This window comes from Sorghum bicolor, chromosome 1 (assembly GCF_000003195.3).
Source record: "Sorghum bicolor cultivar BTx623 chromosome 1, Sorghum_bicolor_NCBIv3, whole genome shotgun sequence".
Classification (NCBI taxonomy): Eukaryota; Viridiplantae; Streptophyta; class Magnoliopsida; order Poales; family Poaceae; genus Sorghum; species Sorghum bicolor.
This window is the reverse complement of record NC_012870.2, coordinates 2044262-2061061: the sequence shown is the minus strand read 5'-3', so window position 1 is coordinate 2061061 and position 16800 is coordinate 2044262. Positions and strand designations below refer to the sequence as shown.

General features: G+C 44.8%; 3 protein-coding genes and 1 long non-coding RNA gene across 4 annotated transcripts; 2 read left to right on the top strand and 2 right to left on the bottom strand.

The window, feature by feature from the left end:
• LOC8079685 (squamosa promoter-binding-like protein 6) lies at positions 1504-8246 on the top strand. Its single transcript, XM_002466114.2, has 11 exons — positions 1504-2646; positions 3143-3324; positions 3972-4259; positions 4343-4572; positions 5539-5613; positions 5687-5794; positions 5868-5985; positions 6106-6247; positions 6363-6507; positions 6663-7253; positions 7544-8246. Exons 1-11 carry the CDS (start codon positions 2054-2056, stop codon positions 7979-7981), a joined length of 2910 nt encoding a protein of 969 aa, XP_002466159.1. The 5' UTR covers positions 1504-2053; the 3' UTR covers positions 7982-8246.
• Positions 8269-11715, bottom strand: LOC8079684 (tRNA:m(4)X modification enzyme TRM13 homolog). Its single transcript, XM_002463542.2, has 9 exons — positions 10991-11715; positions 10827-10901; positions 10439-10735; positions 10120-10357; positions 9513-9570; positions 9229-9315; positions 9018-9143; positions 8701-8839; positions 8269-8605 (listed from the first exon to the last, which is right to left on the bottom strand). Exons 1-9 carry the CDS (start codon positions 11113-11115, stop codon positions 8383-8385), a joined length of 1368 nt encoding a protein of 455 aa, XP_002463587.1. The 5' UTR covers positions 11116-11715; the 3' UTR covers positions 8269-8382.
• LOC8080207 (short-chain dehydrogenase reductase 3b) lies at positions 11857-13297 on the bottom strand. The gene is made up of 2 exons (XM_002463541.2): positions 13028-13297; positions 11857-12913 (listed from the first exon to the last, which is right to left on the bottom strand). The coding sequence occupies exons 1-2, from the start codon at positions 13039-13041 to the stop codon at positions 12121-12123; spliced, it is 807 nt and encodes a 268-aa protein (XP_002463586.1). The 5' UTR covers positions 13042-13297; the 3' UTR covers positions 11857-12120.
• On the top strand, positions 15546-16800 carry LOC110431411. Its single transcript, XR_002448912.1, has 3 exons — positions 15546-15814; positions 15892-15960; positions 16690-16800. It is a non-coding gene; the product is annotated as an uncharacterized LOC110431411 (long non-coding RNA).

Sequence of the window (16800 nt, the reverse complement as noted above, 5' to 3'; positions counted from 1 at the left end):
TTAATACAAAATAGATATAAAATCATATAAGTGCTAGAAAATTATACTATAAAATCTTTTATACTATAAATTATACAAAATAGATATAAAAATGTTGTTTAGTATTTTTAGTATCTTACTAATATATTAACTAATTAACCATGGTTATCTTTGTTTATTTATGAAGAGGGGCAAAATGGTCATTTCAGTGCAAAACAATATTTTTACACTATAGTTCTCATCATGTAGAGTGTAAAAAGTTTATAATATAATTTCTAGCACTTATATGATTTTTTATATCTATTTTGTAATAATGTTTGATTAGATGTATTGTCCGCCAGCAAATTTGACAAGAAACGGAGTGTCTTTGAGCAATCTAATTTTTTCTAGTGTCCGCTGGCAAATAGCCACCATTCCACATGTCCCACAGCCAATTCTCCCATTAAAAAAAACTCGCTTCATAACATTTTAATGGCAAGGCAATGAGTGGTACGGTGTGGTACCTGAAGTTGGTTGGAGAAGTAAGTTGAGAGCTTGTGACAAACACGTTGGTACCCTAGATCACAATTTCTAGATTCCATAAGTTATATGTGCACAGTACAAATGAGGAAATAAAAGTCACATGATGAGATGCACCAACTTATAGATAAAGCTAAATGGTCAAAGGGACTAGTTAACACATTTAACTTTATTTAACTGTTGTTTCAGATAGAAGCATATTCACTTTATGAAGTATTATAACAAAGATAACAAGACATATGATGTCCATCGCATGGAAACAAGCTTACAAGTTCACTGAAGAGCTTATAATTTGGGATGGCGGAGTATATAAATGGCTAAATAATGTTCTTATCAAAACAACAAACTTTTCCTAGTCATTTTGAGATGGTTTTACTAATGACTATTCCAATCGCAAATTCGATATGCTCGTTTCATGTACGTGTTCTTTGCTGGCTTTGTAAGCTACATGCGAGTACAATTACTTAAAATGTATGGTTTTATGGTGATGCTATACTTTCCATCTTCTTTTTATGGCTGCTAAGTTGTGACAAGTATCATACATCATATAAAGATTTGTTCCTTCAGTGCAGTCCACATGGACTCTACCTTTTTCTCTTAGACGTGTCGATGCAACCTAGTCAAATATGGCATACATCACAACATCTCGTTCAGATATCATAGTAATCGTATGTTGAGTTCTTTTGGCCACTATATCTTATCTTATGACGCATGTAGTTGTGCCTCTCCTCTTCTCTAACGTCTTCAAACCGAATAGAGTTTAAATACGACTCTATCTCAAAAACACACTCAATTATACTCTGAAGCCTCTAAAACCCTATGAAGTACACTTTGACATAATGGATCCTCCGGTCACTTGCATTGAAAACCTTTGATAAAGTTGGCTAAAGACGCCATGGATCCACTCCATTTTTTCTTTGCACGGTGCCAATTGTCGTGTAGCCGCTGGTGTGTGGCATACAATTTCTAGTGGCCCTATTTCCACTGGCCACCACGCTACGGGTCCCCAATCCCCATCTATCATCTCCCCACTCACACATGCCATCCCACCTCGCCTTTCTCTGCTCTTTCCCCTCCACCCTGCGGCTGCTGCTCCCCCAAAACTCGAGACTCCATTGCCGCAGTCCCACCAAAGCTTCCCCGCCAAATTCCTCAACCTCCCGCCGGATTCGCTAAGCTCGTCGACTCCGGAGCTCGATTTGTCCACGGAGCTGCGGCCTGGGCCGCCAATTCGCCCGGTCAGGTGCCCCGCTGATTCGCTTCGGTACTCTCTCTCTGTTTTCCCTGGACTATTTCGGTGATTCGCGCCGCATGAGCTCGGATTGGAGGTGGTGCTTCTGATTCCCGCTGGTCGGGGGCGGAGGCGCGAGGGCATGTGGGTTTCTCTGGTGTGGATCCGGGGCTGCGTGGGCGTCACGTTCGTCGATTTCCAGAGCGGGAGGGGAGCCGACTAGATCTCTCGGCTCCTGCGGTTGCTGCGCTCTTTCGTATAGGAGTCTGGGAGGCTAGCTGTGATCGAAGAAGGCTTGTGTAGGGTTTTGCGAGGTGAGGGGACATGGAGGCCGCCAGGTTCGGCACGCAAAGCAGCCACTTGTACGGCGGCGGGCTGGGCGAGCTTGACCTCAACAGGCGGGAGAACAGGGTGTTTGGCTGGGACCTCAACGACTGGAGCTGGGACAGTCAGCGCTTTGTTGCCACACCGGTGCCTGCTCAGGCGGCGAATGGCTCAGGATTGAACAGCTCACCGTCATCGTCTGAGGAAGCTGAGGAAGATGTGGCTAGAAATGGTGGCTTGAGAGGTGACACTGATAAGAGGAAAAGGGTTGTGGTCATCGATGATGATGAGACAGAGGATCAGGACACGGTCGTGAATGGTGGCGGGTCGCTCAGCTTGAGAATTGGGGGTACTGCTGTTGGTGTTGAAGCGATGGAGAACAGCGATGTAAACGAGGATGAGAGGAATGGAAAGAAGATCAGGGTGCAAGGAGGCGGCTCAAGTGGGCCAGCATGTCAGGTTGAGGGCTGTGGAGCAGATCTGACTGCAGCAAAGGATTACCACCGTCGGCACAAGGTCTGCGAGATGCATGCTAAGGCCAGCACCGCTGTGGTTGGGAACACCGTCCAGAGGTTCTGCCAGCAATGTAGTAGGTTAGTTTTATGCTTCTACCTGCTTCTATTACCTTTCAATTACATGCAATTGTTCGTTCATACAAGAACGAATGGGTAGAATATCTCATGCAAGTTTATATTTAGCGCAGCTAGATAAAGACTTGAGACATGTGCAAACTTTGACCATCATGATATTTTCCAACCTTTGATCTTTGAGAATCTCAGAATCAGCATGATCCATAACAACTGGAGAAGGAAATAAATGAAAAGGCACATTTATAATGTTTAGGCTTATCAATATTTGAGTGAAAATTGTTTGCAAGGAAATTTTAGTTTAGTTTAGTTTAAATATCAGAGCATTCACTGTGCACAGAGCCACAGAGAGGGTTTAAGGATTGATGCTGGGGGAAGTGGTTAAATAGTTTCATGCTTATAGACCTCAAAAAAGTGATTAAGTAATGTGTTCATGACACTGTACTTGAGGAACATTTTTCCCCCCAAGTTCTCTGTAAGTATTGTACATGTTCTTGTGCAGATTTCACCTTCTTCAAGAATTCGATGAAGGGAAGCGAAGTTGCCGGCGGCGCTTAGCAGGCCACAATAGACGCAGGAGGAAAACCCGCCCTGATACTGCAGTTGGTGGGACTGCTTCAATTGAGGACAAAGTCAGCAATTATTTGTTGTTGAGTCTTATTGGAATCTGTGCTAATTTGAACTGTAAGTTTGCTAACTTTGCTATACCACATATACATTTTTCTTTTCTATGATACTTGTATAATTTATTTTCCCTTCAGTGTTATGAAATCGTGTCTGTAATGTTTTGGCGAAATTTTTTTGGTATAGAGTAGACTTAGATCAAGTTTAGCGACCATACTATGTTTTACAGGAGTATATGAGTTCTTACTCTATTTGACATGATGAAAATTTAATAATCTTAGGACCATGAGGATTTTACATGGTATTCAATGTGCTTGAAGTTTCGTGTATTGGTTTATTTATACAATCATAGGATTGCTCAGTCACAGGAAGTTCCTCCATCAGCTGCATGTTAGGATATCATATTGAGATTTAGCATCTTTCACTGACAGAATGCTGCAATTACTAGCTGTGTGACCTTCTGGATATTGTGGACATTCCCTCATTTCCATTCCGGAGCATTTGAATCTTAAAGTTTTTTTATTATCAAAGAAAAAATCCATTATCTTTTCAATCTTCATTATTCCATATGGATCAATCCAGCAATCATGGAATCTGTATTCTGTTTACCGAATCACATGAACTCCACATACATATTTCATATATGTATTCTGCAGAATTACTTGTATATTCAGGAAGGTACATGACTCTTAGAATTCTCCTTGCAGCTGACAATGTTCAGCATTCAAACAGCCAGGAGTTGCTATCCACTCTTTTAAAGAACCTAGGGTCTGTTGCCAAATCACTGGAGCCAAAAGAACTATGTAAACTCCTGGAGGCATACCAAAGCCTGCAAAATGGATCGAATGCTGGAACCTCTGGAACAGCTAATGTTGCAGAAGAAGCTGCAGGGCCATCTAACTCTAAGTTGCCTTTTGTGAATGGTAGTCACTGTGGACAGGCATCATCATCTGTTGTGCCAGTACAATCAAAGGCTACCATGGTGGTAACTCCAGGTATGATGGACAACCACTGTTAAACCTTCAGAATTGTTTTCTGATTAACAATTTCAGCTTAATTTTTTTCCCTGACTGCACAGAGCCTGCATCATGCAAGCTTAAGGATTTTGATCTGAATGACACTTGCAATGATATGGAAGGCTTTGAGGATGGGCAAGAAGGTTCACCTACACCTGCCTTTAAGACAGCTGACTCTCCTAACTGTGCATCATGGATGCAGCAAGATTCTACTCAAAGTCCACCACAGACTAGTGGCAACTCAGATTCAACATCAACACAATCATTGTCAAGCTCAAATGGAGACACTCAGGTTTGTCTTTTATTCCTTGCAAACACATAGAATGATAAAGGGCCAAGGTTATCAAGTCGTCCGACTAGTCATGATTAGTTGGGTTTATTTGTGCCATGGCGATTAGTTATACACCGCGATTAATCAAGGTCAATCTTGGTTAGTCAGGATTATTTGAAAACATTGTAAAGGGTAGATTGTGAGCTCTCTTACGACTTAGCAACCTGTATATTAACAGGTTTATATATTAATGAGACAGTTTGGCTGGCTAAAATTTTTAATGGGAAATTGACAACTCACTAATGACCAATATGTTATTGGAATAGGATATGTTCATATGCATGAAGCTGTTATTGGCAACAAACTTAGGTGGAGAATATTCAAGGTTGGAATTTGAATTGGAATAAGATTTAGAGTGCACCTGAATGAGGGAAAGAGACATCAATACGTTTGGTTTATGTAGGACTAGATTGTGAATCCATACTTGGCTTTAGGGATTTTATAACTCCTACCTTTAACCGTTCAACCTTTTTACTTTTACACCTACCTGACTTTTTTAATACCTTTACTAGAAGTTGTGATAGCCATCACTGTCAAGAATTAAAACATATGCTAGAGTGGTTTCTGATAGAAAAGTGAACCAAACAAGTGTTCAATCTCCAAGATCCAAGCCTAGAAGCAAAAAGCTACTACGTGCCACTAAATTTTTCTTCAAAGATACATACTTCAATCAGACACGCTTTTGATTGCATCTCTGCTGAACAAAAATGACATGTGAATACTGAAAAGGACTAATATGAGCTGGACAGCCTTCCGACATATATGGAAAGTTTAATGAAGAGAATTCATGTTAAGAGCCATAGTCTTGGCAGCACTTACGCAAACACCAATATGCTAATTTTACCGTATTATTCCATATGGATTTGCACCTTACTATGCTTAGATGCCATCTTGTGAAACACCTGATTCTTATGGTTTTGCTTGCAGTGCCGAACTGATAAGATTGTCTTCAAGCTTTTCGATAAAGTTCCCGGTGACTTACCTCCAGTTTTGCGATCACAGGTAAATTTTGCATTCTCTCAGCGCGCGGCAAGAAAATATATCCTGAACCTAACACTTAAATCCTGATTTTCAGATTCTTGGTTGGTTGTCGAGTAGCCCTACTGATATAGAAAGCCATATTAGACCTGGCTGTATTATTCTAACAGTATATCTTCGGTTAGTTGAGTCTGCATGGCAAGAGGTATGCTTCCTTTCTGAATTCTCATGTCAAAATAGTGCCTTCTTTGTTTGGTTATTAATGGTCTTTTCTACAGCTTTCTGAGAATATGAGCCTACACCTGGATAAGCTTTTGAGTAGCTCCACTGATGACTTTTGGGCATCTGGCTTGGTATTTGTGATGGTTCGACGCCACTTAGCTTTTATGCTCAATGGTGAGCCAATCCCAGGCACTTTGCTGCTCTTATACAGTGATGCTGCTGTGCAAGCTTCATTCTGGATACTTATGTAGGAAATTTTGTAACTATCAAGCTTTGCTATTCATGCTACTGCAGGTCAAATTATGTTGGACAGACCCCTGGCACCCAGTTCTCATGATTACTGCAAGATTTTATGTGTCAAACCTGTTGCTGCACCTTATTCTGCAACAATAAATTTCAGAGTCGAAGGTTTTAACCTACTCAGTACTTCCTCAAGGTACTTTATCATCTTTAATTCAGATTAACTTATTCTTGAAGTATATAAAAATAAACCTTGATGTTTCCTTCAGCTTATCCATTTACATCTAAATACCATCTTCTCATGTTCGCAGGCTAATTTGTTCATTTGAAGGACGTTGTATATTCCAGGAAGACACGGACTTTATAGCAGAGAATGCTGAGTGTGAGGATAGGGATATCGAATGCCTCAGTTTTTGTTGTTCTGTTCCTGGTCCAAGAGGAAGAGGATTTATAGAGGTACAGATAGTTATACGTATATAGCTTCTGTTCGAGAACAAATATATACTTATATAGCTTTTGTTTGAGAACAACATATACTTATAGAACTTTTTATGATGTGGTTATTTTGGTTTTCTTCTGTAACCTTGAAACCCCCCCCCCTGAAATTTCAGGTTGAAGATAGTGGTTTTAGCAATGGCTTCTTCCCCTTCATAATTGCTGAGAAGGATGTATGCTCTGAGGTTTCTGAGCTGGAGAGCATATTTGAGTCCTCCAGTAACGAACATGCAAATGTTAATGATGATGCTAGGGACCAAGCTCTGGAGTTTATAAATGAGCTGGGTTGGCTTCTTCATAGAGCGAACAGAATGTCTAAAGAGGATGAAACTGATACGTCTCTAGCTGCCCTTAACATGTGGAGATTCAGGAATCTTGGTGTATTTGCCATGGAGCGGGAGTGGTGTGCTGTGATCAAAATGCTGTTAGATTTCTTATTTATTGGCCTTGTTGATGTGGGATCCCGATCTCCAGAAGATGTGGTGCTTTCAGAAAATTTGTTGCATGCTGCTGTACGGAGGAAGTCTGTTAACATGGTTAGATTTCTGCTGAGATACAAACCAAATAAAAACTCGAAGGGAACTGCACAGACATACTTATTTAGACCTGATGCTCTGGGCCCTTCAACGATTACCCCCCTCCATATAGCAGCTGCCACAAGTGATGCAGAGGATGTGTTGGATGTGCTGACCGATGATCCTGGGCTGGTATTCTCTTTTCTAGTTTTTGGAATTTTGCCTCTTCCTTTCCACCAACTCAAGCTGAGCTATATTAATTTACAACAGTAGATCATTAGAAACCCAGTAAATTTTCATTCTTTTGATGTTTTATTATTTATTATTTCACAAAACACAGACTTACACATACATTGAATTTTGAAGTGATGAATACATGAGTTACCAGATGTCACATGCATTGCGTATATTTTTAATTTAATTAATAGAGTTGACTGGTATTAGTTATATCTAACATCCCTGTTTTGACCTATCCCATGCAGATTGGAATTAGTGCTTGGAGCAATGCACGGGACGAAACAGGTTTTACCCCAGAAGACTATGCTCGGCAGAGAGGCAATGATGCTTACCTGAATCTGGTCCAAAAGAAGATTGATAAGCATCTTGGCAAAGGCCATGTTGTCCTCGGTGTTCCGAGCAGTATATGCTCTGTAATAACTGATGGTGTTAAGCCTGGCGATGTTAGCCTCGAGATCTGCAGGCCAATGTCTGCAGCAGTGCCAAGTTGCCTCCTCTGCAGCCGTCAGGCACGGGTGTATCCAAATTCTACCACAAAAACCTTCCTTTATAGGCCAGCAATGTTGACTGTGATGGGAGTCGCTGTGGTTTGTGTCTGCGTGGGCATACTCCTTCACACCTTTCCCAGGGTTTATGCTGCACCCACATTCAGATGGGAATCGTTGGAGCGTGGAGCCATGTAAGTTTTAGGATGGAATAAGGCTAGCTGTTGTTTGTAAGTCGAGAGTTTTAGTGTGGTGGCTAAGATCAAAGGAACATATTACCGTGTGAAGTTCCTTTGTATTTAAAGCAGGATCCTGTTGCAGTGTTGCTGCTGTAAGCTTATATATCGTCAATATCAACTATATTTACAGCCTAACGTGCTTCCATTCCATTCATCCATTTGATTGTAGAATTCATTCCATGCGGAGATTTTGTGAACCATCAGAATAAAACATCTTTTTTGTATTATAATCGTTGAGACATAATATTTCTTGGAATGTCGCTGAAAAACTCAAGATTGTATTTGTTGAAACTATCTTTTACGATCCAAGTTTCTGCAAATTTGCAGGGCTGAAATACATGCACGTGCTTTTCAGCCTAATCAAGATGTACATTTTGCGATGAGTAGATGGTTTTCTGGTGAAATTTTGGATGGAACATAGCTTACAAGATCAGCAACTAGACCCTTCTGCCCAAGCCATAATAGCCTCCCCGTATCAATGATATCTTTACACATGGATCCCAGAGAGGCCCTCTCCCCTGCTGGTATACTTCGGATTATTCTCTCAATTCCGATGGCGTCCTGATCAGGCTTCTCTAGTTCTCTAGTCCAACACAAAATGACATAAAACAAATATCAAGCTTTCAATATAAAGTTGAAGTTCTAGAAAGTGGATTATGACGGTTGATAATTCCCTACCTGACTTCAGAGGACATTTCTTCAGCCCCCACTGGGGAATCTGGGTAGCTATGATCACCGTCCACAGCCCAGCTGCTAAACCATGTCATGGCATGAAATTCTTCCTCTGTGATACCTAGTCCCAAGAGGAACGATTTATCTGCAGTGATAAGAAAACAAATTACTTGGCATACAATTTAACAAGTTTTGCTGTAACTTTCAAGGGAAGACAAACATTTGTATATCTGTAGTCTGTAGATGAAGTGAAAGTGACAAACAGATTCAAATTCCTTTTTGTGTTGACATGCTTGGCATTTTTATAAAAAAAAGGAAAATACTTGTGTAATGCTTCCATTGGCAAAGATGGTGGCAGCAGGTAGCTAGAGCAAGGCCTTGAAGACTATGTTTGCTGTTTTCTTCTGTTTGTTCATATCGTTCAGGAAGACAGCACATCATGGTCATATCTGGAGATGGAAGATAAGTTCTCTTAGATATTCTCAACTTTTCTCAACATGAAATGAAGGCATAAATTTCAAAAACTAGGACAACCTGTGGCAGGTCCACACAGATGTTTTCCAATTGCTAGATACTGGAGTCCCCTCAATGCCTCTACTCCGTGCAGTTTCAAATCCTCAACTGTATTGTGTTTATGATTCTAATCAGTGCTTATATTTATAAACAAAAGTACAAGCACAGAAATATAAATGATCAAATGAAGCAACTGCGTCGCACACCGAAAGATTCATTCAAGAAGGTGCTTGCAAAGTGCAGGACACTCAAATTCATTACGTTGGATATAACCCAATAAATACAGAAATGAAAAGAAAGCTCACTATCAATTCTCAAACGCTCCAAGGTAACATCTTCGTTTTGACGCAAGCTTCGATCGGCCTAAAAAGTGCAGAGGGAAGAGAACGGGTACTTAATCAGGAGGTGAAAGAGCTTATATATCTTGGACAAATTAGATTTAGCATAACAGCAAGTTGTTGTGTTAGAGAAATTTCATAGTACATTCAAGCTTACTCTAGAAAATAACACATTATATCCAAAATGAAATGTCTCCAAATTAACTGCAGTGGTATTAAATTCAGAAAAGCGGAACAAGTTAAGACCATAAACTAACCTCACTAGAAACAACACACAACTACACATTGCACTAGTACATAAGTCAATGTATCTTAACATTCGATTGCAAAATACAGGCTACATCGAGGATAGTAGAAATGCAAAAGCCAAGAGGTCACAAAAACTGACACGCCATTTTGCAAGAAAATTGAGAGACAATGTATTGGTCGTTGAGCGAGCCTAACTATGATGCAGATTTGAGGACCTTGTGGAAGTTAAGCTGCATTTAACAAGATAGAGTAACTAACAGGCATTAATACAGATCAAGTGGATCTTATTATCCAGAAACATAATGATTTGTTTAGACTTGCTGACCTTAAGCTTGTAGGACCGCCTCTCAACCAAGAACACATTCGTGATCCCATAACAGTCCACCAGCACCTGAGTCAAGTACCCTCTTCCAGCTCCAAACTCCACAACTGCTTGAGCACTCACCGCCGCATTCTCCCCATCAACCACCTCATCGCTACCCTTCCGCAGCAGGCCAAATGCCTCCATGTTTCCAACAATGGATGCCTGCTGAGCGACATGCTTCTCTTGGTACGGCATCTTCCTGTAGTCCAATCCATCAATAGAAATCACTCCCCGCTAGAACAACGAGCTATACACTCCCAGGATGTGCATTTGCCCCCACCTATCGACCTGGCCGTTCATCCACTTATCGGTAGCACCGGTGATCAGGTAGGACTCCCGTATGGCCGCAGCGGTGGCCACATGCACCGACCGGATCTTCCCGAGCAGACACCGGAACTCCTCCTCGGTAAGCCTGTACACGGCCGCGCGCTTCTCCGCCGACGTCACAACGCAGCCCGCCTCACCCGCGCCGGAGTTGATGCCCTTGGAGTAGTACGGCTGCGCGGTGAGCGCGGCGACCTGCTTCTTCAGGGGGCACTTGCCGACGTGCGCCTCCAGGTTCTCCTCGAGCACCGTGCTGCGCGTGGGAAGAGAAGAGAAGACGGGGGTTAGCGGTGATGCTGGAGCCACCCCGAATGGTGGGTGGGTTCTGGGGGCAGTGGGCTTACTGGGAGGGGTCGACGGGGCAGGGGACGCGGCGGCCGGCCCCGGAAGCGGACTCAGGGAGGTGGTTTCCGCAATACCTGAGGCGCAGGAGCATGAATATGAGGAGCTAGGGTTAGGGTTATGGGGTTAGGCTGACGAGCGAGGAGGCTCAGCAGGAGTCGCTTACTGAGAGGACGGGAGAGGGGAGTTGGCGCAGTGGCGGCGCTTGTTGGGGAGCCAGAAGTGGCAACGTCCTGGAGGAGGAGGCGGCGGCGGCAGTGAGTGCTTACCGTTCGCTGGCGCACGGCCCATCTCTGGCGGCGGCGGCGAGGAGAGGGAGACGCCGGGGAGGGAAACGGAAACGAGGTGGGGGAGGAAGACGAAGGGCGGCCTTCGTACTTCGTAGAGGCAGAACGACCGTCTGATCGAGTATAAGCGGTCCAGATTAGCCCAGGGAAAAGATGGGCCTTGCTAAATCTAAAATTCTTCAAAACGATTGTGGCCTTTTACTACTTGTTAGTCCACTGGTCGCCAGAACTAATTGTGAAGTGCCTAAAATCAGCTGACTAAGTCCTCCGCCGTTGACTAAAGTTGTGCACAAAGCAATAATCGAGCACTTCCAGTCAGTCAGACTAGTGAAAGTTCACTGTTTCAGTTGCGAACAGCACTGCACACTGTCTATCTATCTACGCCCGTCAAGCACAAGCGCTGGCCTCGAAACTTTGGTCCCGTCCCTGGTTTGCTGCTAGGGCAAGATCTCAAAGTCTGTTCAATCAGACACACAAATGTTAAACTAATCTCTCTGCAGTTGTCAGGTGTCAAACGGCAGTGATTACGATTTGCAACCACAACGACTAGTTGTCAGTCCACGCGCTTTTTTGTCAGCGCCACGTGATTCAGTGGCTGCCCTGCCCAAAAGTTCCTCGGGTCGTGTTCAGAGTTGGGAATCCGAATCCAAATCCACCCACTTGCATTGCACTTGCACACTTGCACTGCACGATCTGTTTGGTTTGGTTTGGTTTGGTTTGGTTCCATGAAAGAAATCAAATGAAATGGCACAACAACAATGGCGCAGGCGCGCAGCTGTTTGTTCTACAGAGTTCGTCGTTCATGGCGCAGCAAAGCATACCACGAGTGTTCAGGTTCAGCAATGGTGGATAGGTGTATGAACAGAGGGAAATCCCAATAACGAAAGCAGATTTCTTGATGCCAACCAATGCAAAAAAAAAAAAAAAAAACGAACGATGAAACATTGCACTCAAAGTATGTATCTATGTGTGTATGCATGTATCTACTGTGGCAGCGATCGTTGGGCGTTTACAGCCCGACGGTCTGCAGCACGGCGGGGTTGACGGCAGTGATGGCGCCGTCGACGACGAGGTTATGACCGCTGATGAAGGCGGCCTGGTCGGACGCGAGGAACAGCGCGGCCTCCGCGACGTCGTCGGCGCGCAGCACCTTCCCCTGCAGGACGTTGTGCGGCACCGTCATGGCCTCCAGCTCCTGCGGGCCCACGCCCATGAGCGCGCAGCTCAGGGGCGTGGCGACGCCGCCGGGGGACACGCAGTTGACGCGCACGCCGTGTCTCCCCAGCTCCCCGGCCGCGGCGCGCACCAGGCCCAGCAGCGCGTGCTTGGACGCCGTGTACGACGCCGGGCCGAACCCGCCCTGCAGCGACGCCACGCTCGCCGTGCACACGATGGCGCCGCCGCCGCCGCCGGAACCGGACGCCACCATCGCCCGCGCCGCGTGCTTCACGCACGCCGCCGCGCCACGGAAGTTGACGGCCATCACGCGGTCCAGCTCCGCCAGGTCCATGTCCATCACCGACCCCGTCGGGAGCAGCACGCCCGCGTTGCTCATCATCACGTCCAGCCGCCCGTGCGCCGCCACCACGCGCGCCACCGTCGCCTCCACCTGCGCCTCGTCCGTCACGTCGCACCGCGCGTACGCGCACCGGCCGGACCCGACCGACGCCGCCACCGCCTGCCCCAGCTCGTCCTGCACGTCCGCGATCACCACCGTGGCGCCGCTCGACGCGAACAGCCGCGCCGCCGCCTCGCCGATCCCGCTCGCGCCGCCCGTCACGATCGCCACCTTGCCGTCCAACCTGCACTCGACGACGCAGCCGTGTCAATGCACTGCACGAGCTAGCTGCACCACAAGTCGCAGCCCGTGGTGAAACCTAACAAAAATAATGGACACCGCCAGCCAGGACACTCACCTTGCCTTGGACATGGCCGAATGCCGATGCTTGCTAGCTTCGTTAGCGCGTTGCCAGGGATGGACTTGGCATGAGTTTATATAGCCCTTCGTTTTGTGTAGATTTCTTCGCCAACTTTATTTTTTTAAAAAAAAAGAGTCGAGAGGACATGATTGACTGTCGTTACCCTCTGCTAAACTAGTTATTGAATATTGCTGTAAAATAGAAATAAAACGGAATGACAATAAACTGATTTTTTTTTCTAGGGTTTTGATGGAGCCGAGATGGAAGGAGGAGGAGGCGGCGGCAGTGAGTGACGAGGTGCATCATGCATGTGGAGGCCATGGGCGACTGCACCCTGTGAGGCAGACACAGCGATGGCACTCTCCCTCGGCTCTGGCTGGCATGCCTCCTCTGCCCCGGGCACTGCTCATCACTAAGCCAGACAAGATCGCCTTGCATTGTTACTTGGCCACTATTTTGATATTGAAATGAATTGAAAAAAAATGCGATCTCTAACGCAAATCTAGACGACACCATATGCTTTCATTGTTTTTTTATTATGAGAAAAAGAAGCATGGGAAACCTCAAGTGAGGTTTTCAAAACCAAAATTCAGCCTGCAGGATTGCTTCATCAGTACTCCAATTCGCTTGTTAACAGCTGCATTTTCTACTATGGTAGCGTGCGTTGCATTGTTAGTTTCGTGGTGGTGTTATGTTCATGTCCCAAACTCCCAATAGAAAAATGCGCGGATTGCTTGCAGGACTTGCTACTACTACATCCTGATTCCTGAGGGACAGAGATAGTGTTGATGAGCCTGCCTGATCAACGGCGGCTGACTCGGAGCAAAGCAAAAGGCAAAAGCAAAGGCAGTTGCAGCTGGAGCCTCTAGATGGTCAATGGCTCAATGCTCTCTCGATCATCGGATCTTGTGCAGCCACGTTGTTAGCTGTGCCGCCTCTGTTTTAAACTCCATCTGCTGTTGTGTTATCGCTGTCTCAGGTCAAGAGCAGCAGTGATATCAATCAATCAATCTATCAATCAGTGATTGGTTTTAGTAAAGCCTCGATCAACTGTGTGACTCTTGTTTCTTATCCTCCTCTTAATGAAATACTCCTACGTGTCACCGCACGAGAAAAAAAATCTCAGTGACCTGTGATAATTGAACAGGTAGGGTAGTGCTTGCTGGCATTTTCATCCAAATCGCTGGAGAGAAAAAAAAAGTTGCAGATTTGTTAGCTTGGTGGCGCATTGGCCAACTGCTGTTATTCGATCCCATGCAGGGCCAGACCATGCGTGCACGCGACAGCAACAGCATGGATCATCCAAAAGAAATTTTGAATTCATTCACAGTACATTACAGCTTAAAAGTATGGAGGTCAGCTGAATTTGTTGGTAGCCTGCTTACTCCTGGACCGGCCAGCCAGAACTGACTGCTGCTCGGCGCGTTCAGACAGGGGTGTCAAAGGGCATAGGAAAATGACACCTCCAGCTTGGCTTGCTGTTCGTCCTAGGGACACACACACTCTCTTGTTTTCTCATCTCTTTATCTCTCTCTCTCTCTGTCTCCCCTTTCTGAGTTTGGACCAGCAATTAGGAGAGAATAATCCTACCATTTTGCTTTTTAGCTATTGATCAATCATTGTGCATTGGGTAGAGAAATACTAAGCGACAGCCAGGGTGCATCTCTCTTCTGACCACCAGACTTCATGTACATGCTTTCTGAAGTATTCACAAGTTCGAGCATGCACATACAGTGCCTTGGCTGAATCAGTGGAATTTACAGTTGCCTCCATGAACCATGGAATTCACGTTTTTTTTTTTGAAAGATCCGTTGGGTTGTATTTATAAGCACAGAAAGAGTGTACAAAGTGTGCGAACACAGCACGCAGATTTACAAGGATTCCAGTAATTAACTGCATTACTTGATACCCCTGAAGAAAAAAAGAAAACTACCTTACGCTAATGTAACACCCTAAAATTTGCCCATTTTAAAATAGGTGAAAAACAATTTAATTTTATATTTTTGTGCTCATGAAACATAGGAAAATAATATTTTTCATTCAATTAAAATTTACCATAGGCTTAGCAACATGGTTGTGCATTCATATTGGAGCATATGTTTTATTCAATGTGTGGTTTTGAGCAAAGTCAAAATATTTCAAATAGATTTTAAAATGGATTTGAAATGGCTTTGGAATAAAAGAAAAAAATAAAAATAAAAAACAAAAGAAAAACAAAAACTCTCCCTCCACTGCTTTTGGCCCGAAGGCCCTCTCCTCCCTCCCCTTTTCATCTCCCTCGGCTGGTGGCCCAGCAGCCGAAGGCCGACCCCATTCTCCCCACCCGCAGGCCCAGCTCTCCCCTTTCTTCTGGGCCAAGCCCCTTTCCTCCTCCCCCTCACTCGCTCACGGGCCGCGAGTAGGTCGGCCCAAGCCGCGCGCCCTCTCTCCTTGGCCCAGCACGGCTCTCCCCTCTCTCTCCTGCAGTTGATGTCTGGGACCTACTTGACAGGGACTCCCTCATCTTCTACCTCACGTCATGGCCGAACCGGCCTCTGTCCAGGAAAGCCGCGCCTCCCTTCCCGATTTCCCCGGGATTTGCCGTAGAAAATCATCGTGGCACCTATAAATCTCCGGGATCACGCTCACGCTTCGTTTCCCCCCTCCTCAACTTGTTTGAGCCCAAGCCCCCGTGGCCGCCGCGTCCTGGATCTCGCCGAACGAGTTCATCTCGATCGCTGTCATGGAAATCGTAACTCGCAGCCGTTCTGGCAAAATCGAGGCCTTGCCGAGCTTCGTGTTTGAGTAACGATGCCACTGAGCCCTTTCTTTCATTCTCTCTCGCATTCTGTGTCATGCTAACTGTCACCGAACTTATGCAGGAGCTCGTCATCCGCCGCTCCGCGTGGTCGGCCATTCCCAAGCCCTTCTCGCCTGCGATTCTACCCAAGGTGAGTTTGAGAGGAGCTTCTCCTCGTTTCTGTGCTTTTATTTTATCAAACCGTGGACTGAGTCGTTGGATCACCGAACTCTGGCGAGGTTTTGAAACCTTCCGACCATGGCGCCACCGTGGGGACACACCGCGGCCACCACCAATGCCCTGGGTCAATCTCCACCATCGGATCTCAAATCAACGGACGAGAATAGAACTTACCCCTTCGGGGTCAATCTTGCTAAAGAGCCCTTCCCTTTCTCTCTTATCTAACCCGCGGTCCCTGGCGCCTTTAAGCAAATACATTTTGTCCTTTTGAAAACGTAAAAGCCTCGGTTTGGAATGAAAATACGTTTTCAGTATTTACTCAATTGCCATTGAACTTGTTTTGGCTATAAAATATTTATTTTAATTCCGTGTTGATCCATTCAAATTGCGTTAGATTCATCTTTGAAAGATCTACATGTTAGTAATATTGTTTACTCAGTTTGAAACCTTTTATTTTCATGATCTTATTTAATTAATTATTTTTCTATAGGAAAATCTTAGAAAATTCATAACTTCTACGTTTTAATTCTGATTTTCGTGATCTTTACGTTCGTGTAATCGTAGCGCTACGTAGATTCATTTTATAAACTTTTCATATTGTTTTTATATGTTTGGTGTACTGTTCTAATTGTAGCCTTGTTTGCTTTGTATATGTTTGTCTTCGTTTGTTTGTGTGATGTTGATCAATGATCGAGTTTAGACGGTGAGCAACTCGTGGTGGTCAAGAGTGCTTTAGTGATCAAGATCAGATACTTGGCAACAAGTAAGACCAGCAGAACCAAAAGGATAAGCAAGAGCAATTGGATTAAGG

What these genes read in the sequence shown, in the direction of transcription:
- LOC8079685 (XM_002466114.2), top strand. Translation starts at nt 2,054, where the DNA reads ATGGAGGCCGCCAGGTTCGGCACGCAAAGCAGCCACTTGTACGGCGGC. An exon ending in TTCTGCCAGCAATGTAGTAG is followed by an intron (nt 2,647 to 3,142) that starts GTTAGTTTTATG and finishes GTTCTTGTGCAG; the next exon opens with ATTTCACCTTCTTCAAGAAT. An exon ending in CTCCAGTTTTGCGATCACAG is followed by an intron (nt 5,614 to 5,686) that starts GTAAATTTTGCA and finishes CCTGATTTTCAG; the next exon opens with ATTCTTGGTTGGTTGTCGAG.
- LOC8079684 (XM_002463542.2), bottom strand. Translation starts at nt 11,115, where the DNA reads ATGGGCCGTGCGCCAGCGAACGGTAAGCACTCACTGCCGCCGCCGCCT. An exon ending in TGCCCCGTCGACCCCTCCCA is followed by an intron (nt 10,736 to 10,826) that starts GTAAGCCCACTG and finishes TCCCACGCGCAG; the next exon opens with CACGGTGCTCGAGGAGAACC. An exon ending in TCTGTGTGGACCTGCCACAG is followed by an intron (nt 9,144 to 9,228) that starts GTTGTCCTAGTT and finishes TTCCATCTCCAG; the next exon opens with ATATGACCATGATGTGCTGT.